The sequence below is a fragment of the Canis aureus genome, chromosome 9, assembly GCF_053574225.1.
Source record: "Canis aureus isolate CA01 chromosome 9, VMU_Caureus_v.1.0, whole genome shotgun sequence".
Taxonomy (NCBI): Eukaryota; Metazoa; Chordata; class Mammalia; order Carnivora; family Canidae; genus Canis; species Canis aureus.
In genome coordinates, this window is record NC_135619.1 from 41,440,179 (window position 1) to 41,448,846 (window position 8,668).

General features: G+C 45.0%; 2 protein-coding genes across 4 annotated transcripts in view; one reads left to right on the forward strand and one right to left on the reverse strand.

Annotated features, from left to right (window-relative positions):
- PPP2R5E (protein phosphatase 2 regulatory subunit B'epsilon) overlaps positions 1-5,254 on the reverse strand; it is a 146,389-nt gene extending 141,135 nt beyond the window's left edge. The window contains exons 1-2 of one of the 3 annotated variants that reach the window (XM_077909569.1): positions 4,562-5,254; positions 2,181-2,341 (exon numbers count right to left, since the gene is read on the reverse strand). In XM_077909569.1, the coding sequence (XP_077765695.1) occupies positions 2,181-2,337 (157 nt within the window). In that variant the 5' untranslated portion in view covers positions 2,338-2,341; positions 4,562-5,254. Of the gene's footprint in view, positions 1-2,180; positions 2,345-4,561 lie in introns of those variants that run through there. The other 2 variants (XM_077909568.1, XM_077909567.1) reach the window with 2 other exon arrangements.
- Positions 4,320-8,668, forward strand: part of LOC144319929 (uncharacterized) — a 33,901-nt gene continuing 29,552 nt past the window's right edge. The window contains exon 1 of the mRNA XM_077908415.1: positions 4,320-5,968. Within this exon, the coding sequence (XP_077764541.1) occupies positions 4,320-5,156 (837 nt within the window). The 3' untranslated portion in view covers positions 5,157-5,968. The remainder of the gene's footprint in view (positions 5,969-8,668) is intronic.

Consider the following 8,668-nt stretch of genomic DNA (forward strand, 5'->3'; position numbering starts at 1 on the left):
TCAGGGGAATATTAGTTAGGCTTCAATGGAAGGAAATTCTAACATATACTGCAACATGGATGAACCCTGAAGACATGTTGCTGAGTGAAATAATCCAGCCACCAAAAGACTTAGGGTAATCAAATTCATAAAGGTAGAAAACTGAATGGTGGTTACTTACCAAGGGGCTAAGGCTAAGCGAGGGTGGAGTGGGAGGTTAGTGTTTAATGGATACAGTTGCAGTTGCAGGGAAATAGAGAAGTTCTGGAGATAGTTGGTGGAGATGGATTCACAGCAGTGTAAATGTACCTAATGTCACACTTAGTGCATGCTTAAAAATAGTTAAACTGGTCAATTTGTTGTTAGGTATATTTTACCATGATAAAAAAATGAGACAAGGAACAACAAAATCTTAAAATATGCCAAATTCTTCCCAGGCATGCCTTTTCACTACCCGCAAAACCAATGAGTAGTCAGTTCAAATTTAAATGTTTACCATGAGCCCCAAGAAATGAATGTAACAATAAAGTTTAAAATTCTTTCTAAACCTCAAAAAGCTTAATCTGCTTTCTCAAAATAAAGTCCTTGGCCAGATAACCATGCTAATAGCTATTATATGTCTAGTTCCGATTAAATAAGTTACTAAAGAATCCATATGCCTCTCAACTTTGTATTTCAAACATGATTAGTTTTATCTCTAGAGTTTTTCCCTCATTTTTCTTCTAAAGCCTCACAAAGACTTTTTCATTTTTACCAGCAAAACCTTTACCTAAATTTTCCTCCCCTACAAACTCATAAGAGCTCATCTTTTTACTGACTAGTAGATATATCTTTATTATAATCAGAATTCATTTAGTTTCCACTAATACCAAGTATAAACCTCAGAATCTCATTTATGACTCTTCCTCCCTTAAAAAAAAAAAAAAAAAAAAATCCATATGTGGAAAAATAGAAGCCTGAAATACCCTTCTCTAAATTTTGAGGATCTTTTCTGGTCAAACTTCAGTATTTCTCATAATGCCTTCTAATTTCACAAACTGTTACAGAAGTAAATGTTCACTAACGAACCAGCAAACCAGGTTTTCTGATTTCCTCTGAGCTATGGAAGTACACTGGTTTTGTTCATGTTCCCTTTCTCCTCACTTTTCTAAGTGTTCAGGAGATAAAAATCTACTTTCAAAGGCAGATTCTGATAGTTCCCAAGCTGTAAATACATGCTATATTCTGATGTATTTCAAACATGCCTGTTCATAAACATAAAACAAACAGATTAAAATTAAAAAGAACAGGAAACATCCACATATAAACAAACAAAAATTTAAAGGTCTAATTTAAAAAAGGCAATTTTCGGGATCCCTGGGTGGCGCAGCGGTTTGGCGCCTGCCTTTGGCCCAGGGCGCGATCCTGGAGACCCGGGATCGAATCCCACATCGGGCTCCCGGTGCATGAAGCCTGCTTCTCCCTCTGCCTTTGTCTCTGCTCGCCTCTCTCTCTCTCTCTCTCTCTGTGACTATCATAAATTAAAAAAAAATAAAAAATAAAACTACAAAAGTCATCTAAGCTCTTTAATATTTAAAAAAAAAAAAGGCAATTTTCATATTAAAAACTTGTCCTTTTAATTTATCCCAAAGGAAAGAGAAAAGTAGTTTTTATGTTTATGTTTATCAGGTTTTCTAAATGTATTATCTGGAGATGCAATTACTACCTGACCACTTTTTCTTGATTTTTAAAAATGAATTCTTTCAAACATGATTTTCTATGTTACAATACCATCTCCTAAGTTAATGGTACCATCTCCTCTAGTAGGTCTACTTCCTGTGACTAAAACTGTACAATTTGTAGCTGTTATCACATACTTTACATATATATACATATAAATGTCAACAGAAAAAAAATGTAAAACACAGACCTAGGCATCTTACAGTTTCTCTGGCATTCAGTTTCCCTCTTTATCAATGTGAGAGATCTTCCTGAAAATAGATTTCATTTGTCCACAGCTATTTATATTAAATTGAGCCCTTTAAACTGGAAAGTGGGTGTATCTGCCCATATAGCAGTAACTTCAACATGTCTGAAATCTCCCATCCCTTCAATTTGCAACACAGACCTTTAACAAATATGAAATTCTACAAAAAGGAAATTATATGTAGATACAAAATGATCAACTAGAAAGGAATCCATCACCTGGCCATGAGCCTTACCTTTTAGCAGCGGCAGAGGTGTTAACTCAATAGGTTTGCCTTGAGACCTAAACTGTGAGGAACTTTGCGACCTCTTCTGTCTGGCTTTTCTGACGGACTTCCGAGAAAATCCGTCTACTTTATCCACTGATGGAGGAGTAGTTGGTGCTGAGGACATATCCCTACTGAAGAGAAAGAGGTATCATAAACATATTCCCAAGGCGGAAGCATACATGTGAATTACAAATTCTAAAATTTCCATATACAATATGCATGAAAATTGGAATATGTGATGAAGAAAGCAAATAAAATCAATTAAGAAAAGTTGCATGTTCAATGGGGAAACATGAAAATTTGATGAAAAACAAAGTATTTTAAGTACCATATAAGCAGTACTGTAGTTCTAATGCATGTGCCGCTCCCACTCTGATAAGCATTAAAGATGCTCATTGACACTAAAGAACTCTTCTACGTCATCTACTCATTTTCTAACTGCATGGCTCTTCTCATCTTGAGATTCCTGAACTAATTTTGGAACTATTCTACCACTGGAAAACTTCCATCAATACATTTTCCCAGGATATTTAATATTACAAATGGGCTCTGGAGTTAAAACTCTTATTGTACTTTTAGAATCTACACCAATCTACCACAGCAAGGTGAAATTTACAACTACTAAAACTACCCAGGCATGACTTTTAATGCAATGTGCTGTGTTAGCTATGATAAACTATACCACACCACCAATGAGGACAGGTTAGATTACTTTAAACAGAACACATAAAAGGCATAATTAAGAGCATTTCAAAGAAGTCTTCTTTTTGAATGAAGCCATCTTAAGTCATTAATTATGATGAAATCTTGCACCAAAGTTGAAATGAAAACACAAATTCACAAACTAGTTAGACAACCAAGTTGAGTTCAAGTTCATAGTCAAATATTAATTTTCATTCCCTCAAACTGATAGAACAGTTCTTTCAGATTTTGTTATCCCTCTCAAATTATTAAAATGAAGGCTAGTTCCTAAAAAGTAACAAGTCTTGAGCTCAATTTCAATTTAAACAGATGCCATCATTTCCATGGCACGGAGGCTCCAAGCAAGATTAATGGCAGACCTGAATAAAAATAATGCATATGGGGGAAATACTGAAATGCAATTACTCACCTGTCATTCCAATACATAAGGGCTGTTTAACCTCTAAATTAAAAGGTAAGTGAGTTTCTTCTTGAACATGCAAGAATAAAACATTATCTGGATTATCCAGATTCCGACACAGTAAAAAACAGAAAAAGATAAACTAAAAAAATCAAAACCCAGAATCTTGACATTTGGAATTTTGAAGTTTTGTTTGGTTCTCCTTAAAAAAAAAAAAAAAAAATTTAAGTTTTTAAAAATCTACCTAATTTAGCCTTAAAAAAAAATATGACAGACTCAAAATGGAATTGCAAACTATGAATGACTATAGAAGAAGTAAGATCAGTTAAAATTTTTCACAATGACTGCATCAGCAAGAAGCTCCACATCACATTTGTATGTTGTAAATTTAGAGGCAGCTTTTCCAATGTGGTATGTGAATTATTTCGATTTCATTTAACCCTAACAACGCAAGATTTCGGTAAATCCTGTTCTTCCATCACTCTTTTTGTCTCTTCTTTATTCCTCATCTCCCATTTCTAAAGATGATTTATTGCTAGCATTTTTCTTTCTTTTTTTTTTTTTTTAAACATCATTTGCCCCTTCTGCCCGCGGCCCAGAATAAACGTCAAGCATCTCAACCCTAAAGCGCTGCAGAACTGAACTTGCAGTAGCAGTGGGTCCGTGCAAAGCCCGGGGAAACAGGTTTCGCCCTGGACCGGGACGCCCGAAGCTTTATCATCGTCTAAGCAGCGGGCACGGGGTATTTCCAAGGTTCGGGGTAATCCAAGGGGGTTACTGGGGTGGAGGAGAGAGACAGGGAATGGGTTGGTCTGTAGGGATGCTGACATACTCCCTTTGCTCCCACCCCACCCCACCCCACCCCACCCCCCAAAGCCCTGGAGAAGATAAGCTGTTACAGAATCCTGCTCACTACACCAACCCCCCCCCACCGGCTTCCTCCCCCCCCCACCCCCCACCCCCGTCCCCGTCAGTGGATAAAGGGGGACAAGAATCTGCCTCCGATGCCGGAAGATGGGGGGGGGGGGGGGGAGGAGACGGGCAGAGTGAAAGAGAGGCATCGTCAGAAGCATTTGCAGGTAAATCAGACAAGTGGGACGGGCTCTTCCTCTCCCACACCCACCCCACCGCACCCCTCGCGTGCCCCGGCCAGGCCTTCCCGAGGCCGGTGTCCTGCAGCCTCCTCGGGAGGACGGGGAAGAGCAAGGGGAGCGGGCAAGCCGAGATGCTGGAGGGACGAAGTTACCTTGAAGCTTCTGGGGAAGAATCCGAAGATGATCTGTGGTTTCGAGGGGCGGGAGAACGGCGTGAGGGCCGCGGCGGGGACAGGTGGCGGGGCCGCGACGTGCGGGGGGCGGTCCGGACAGCGGCAGGGAGCCCGGGGCGACGGCTGTCCGGCGCGGCGTCCCTCCGGTTCCGCGGCGGCGGCGGCGGCGGCGCCTCTAGGCCTCACGGCCGGACCTGAAGCTCAGCGCTCCGGCGGCGGCGACGGCGGCGGCGGCGGCCTCACGACCCTCCCCCGCGGGCCCGTCCCATCAAATCGGCACCGACCCCGTTGCGGCTCCGCCGGTGGCTCCTCGCTCACATTCCCGGCGGGCGGCGCCTCTGCTCGTTGCCCCGGACCCGGCGGCGGCGGCGGCGGCGGCGGCGGCGGCGACGTGGGGCGGGGGGGAAGGGAGGGAGGAAGACCGGATCCGCAGCGGCAGCGGGAGAAGGAAGGAGAAGGAGGAGGAGCCGCTGGAGCTGGAGCCGCCGCTGCCAGAGCCGCCCTTTGGTACCCGCGGTGGGTCCCCGTCAATGCCCCTTTCTCTCTCCTATTGTCAATATCACCGGGCGGCTGAGTCCATGGCACACGCGCAACCGAACCTTCTGGCCAGCAGCGCCCGCCTCCGGCGCCCACTCATTGGAGGCTTCAAAGGGGAAGCGAGGCCTCATTGGCCCCCGTCCGCCTTCACTCCCCTGCCAGCAGGTTCGACTGAGAGCCGATCAGGGATTGGCGGCGGGGGGGCGGAGAAACCGGAGGGTGGGAAGAGACGAGGCCGAGGATTGGGCTGAGGCGAGAAGGACCCGGATGCAGCCGCGCTCGCCGGCCGCGCCGCCGCAGCTTCCGCCCGGCGGCTGGGTCGGCTGAAGAGGGGCGCGCCGCGGCCGCTAGGCCTCTGAGGAGCTCCTGCGAGAGCCGCGGGGCGTGCGAGCGACGCATCCACGGGATGGCCGGGCTTCCGCGCAGTGCGGCTCCGCTGGGCAGCGGCCGTCTTCCGCCCGAGGATTCCGGGGGCGAGGGTCGGCTAGAGGTGGGGGAGCCCCCGGGGCCTTGGGTTCGCCCCCTTCCGGGGCGAGGCTGCCCTCCTGGGCTTGAGGAGTCCGCCTCAGGACGTACCGGCGCTGAAAGGAGCGCCGCGAGGGAGACGACCTCCCGCCCGCGCCCGCGCCCGCGCGCCCCTGTTTGTGTACAGCGGCCCCTTGCAGCTCGCTGTGGAGCCCCCGGCAGCCCCGCTGGGCCGCTGGGCCTCTGGGCCTGGGCCGAGGGCTGCGTATCGCCCGGGATGCTGACTCGCCTCGTCTCCTGTTACCTAAACCTCTGCTTTGAGTATCAGCTCCCTGAACCTCCTTGCAAGCCTTGCTAGGGGCCAGACCAGCGTAGCTCACGCAGGTGGGAACCCTGTCCCCCGCGCTCTGCGATCATGTCTCCGGATCACACGCGCGGGCCCTCGGCTGCACAAGAGCTCAGGCTGCAGGACCGTGTGAGGTTTTAGTGGGCAGGTTGGGTCCGAAGCAGTTTTTGGAGAAGACTGGACTCAACTCTAGCTAGATCAAGTAATGAACTATCTGAGATGTGTTTAACGTCCTTGGTGAGCCCAAATCCATATGATGCAATTTCCAGAGGATGTTATTGGGACTGTCATTCTATCTGAATGTACGCTAGGCACGTCTCTTTGGGGGACCGGGGTTGGGGGGTGGGGTGGGGAGGGGGCTCGGGAGAGGGAGAAAGAAATTCTTAATGTTAACCACAAACGTCAGGTCTCCAGTTGTTAAAAACTTGGAAGACGAAAAAAAAAAAATAGAATCCTTCAATTCAGAGATAACCGCTATTAGTTAGCATTTTGGTGTACTTCCGTCCAGTATTCTTTTCCCTTTAATATCGTGTGTGTTCTGTAGCCTAGTTTACCTCCCTCACCATTATATCATGTTTTCTATACCGTTAGGAAATAAAACTATGTACCATACATAGAGGTAACCCCCAAAAATGCATTTCTTCTTTGTGTTAACACTCAGGTGTTGCATATTTTTATCCACACTCCCATAAGTGGATCTTGAGAGGGGAAAAAAAAAATTCTGTGCCATGAAAGATTTTTTTAAAAATCCATTTGGAACTAATGAAAGGGGTGGGTACCTGGGTGGCTCAGTGATGAAGTGGCTGCCTTTGGCTCAGGTCATGATCCCAGGATCCAGGGATGGAGTCCCACATCAGGACCCCACAGGGAGCCTGCTTCTCCCTCTGCCTATGTCCCTGCCTCTCTCTGTGTCTCTCATGAATAAATAAATAAAATCTTTTTTAAAAAGGGGGAGTGGGGGACAAGAAAAGATGGCTTTCTTAGGTGGAAGCAGTCTCCCCCAGCATTGACTCCAAATGATTGGCCATTGTATAGATAGCGCCCATTTTTGCTTTGCAAAGTTCATCACTAGGCTTTATTAAAAGAATGGCTAGGATACCATCCTTCCTACCTTCAAGAAACTACATTTTTTTAATCTCGATTTCATATGCCAGTCTTCATGAAAAGTTCAGTGTCCCAGCCATGCAGAACTTTTTTGCTCAATCTCTGATTGAGGGAAATGCAGAATTAAAACCAAGGAAAATTTTAAAGCCAGCTCCATTTCCCTTGGCAACAGTTGGACCGTCAAAGAGTACTGCACGTTTGAAATGCTCACAGCTGTTGCTTAGAACATTTCACATTTTGCAGAGTGGGGATTTTGCTTGAAAATTATGGATCTCTATAAAGAATTCATTTCAAGACTTTCATTTTCTATAAAATGGCTGAGTAACTGAAATGAGCAGATCTTTTAAAATGGGAACATCCTCGCCTATGTGAGAAATTGTTCCTTGGACAATATTTTCTAAAGGAAGTCCACACACGCCAGGGTTGTATACGTTCCAGGAATAGTACAGGGCAATCCATTTGGAATGCAGAAGAATAAAATATGAGGACATCTGCTTATGCTTCATTCTAATTGAAAAATAGTCATTAAGATCAATTAATATTTTAGATGCAGAATAGGTGACCCACACTCAGTTCATGGACTCCTCTCTTGGCCTACAACAGCATAGGAGATGTCCTCAAGGAGAAGTGGAAGTTACCCATTTCCAGGGGGTGGGCAGTGGCAGTCCTACTCAGTCAGTCCCTGTCAACAGTGAATCTGATAGGTTCAACTAAGTAGATTTACTGATGGTATTATCTAGGTTTAATTAAACTAACCTGTAGAAAATAGACAAACAACTTTACCAAGGTCCTTTGCAAAAAAAAAACCACAGGAAAACAAACACCAAAACAAAGCAGAATTGACACTTCTAGTACTAGATCTTTGACAGTTTTAGTACTAGATCTTTGACAGCCACATTTCAAAGTTTAAATAACAATCTAAGAAGTCTAACCAAATTTCGGCTTAAAGAAGGTCAAATTAGGGGCACCTGGGTGGCTTAGTGGTTGAGCATCCCCGGATCCTAGGATCTGGTCCCCCATCGGGCTCCCTGCAGGGAGCCTGTTTCTCCTTCTGCCTGTGTGTCTCTGCCTCTCTCTATCTCTCATGAATAAATAAATTAAATCTTTGAAAAAAAAGTCAAATTCATCAAGATTATTTGAATGAGGATTTATATCCACTGTCATTTTTTTTTAATTTTTTTTTCTTTAATTTTTTTATTTATTTATGATAGGCACACAGTGAGAGAGAGAGAGGCAGAGACACAGGCAGAGGGAGAAGCAGGCTCCATGCACCGGGAGCCCGACGTGGGGTTCGATCCCGGGTCTCCAGGATCGAGCCCTGGGCCAAAGGCAGGCGCCAAACCGCTGTGCCACCCAGGGATCCCAATATATCCACTGTCATTAATAATGAATTTCACCCTAAGCATACATTGTGACTGAGTCATAAATGCAGGCACATGTTTGTGCTTTATAATATTTGATTAAGAATTGCTTCCAAAAAACAGACTAATAGGAATGAATGATCAAAAAAGTTTGGAGACTTGATACTCTAATACAAAAGTAAATACATTATAATCACCTAGGAAGCCATTATCAAGTGACAAAACCCTGGTCGTTGCTATCAGATGAAAGCATTCACTTCCCAGATATCAAGG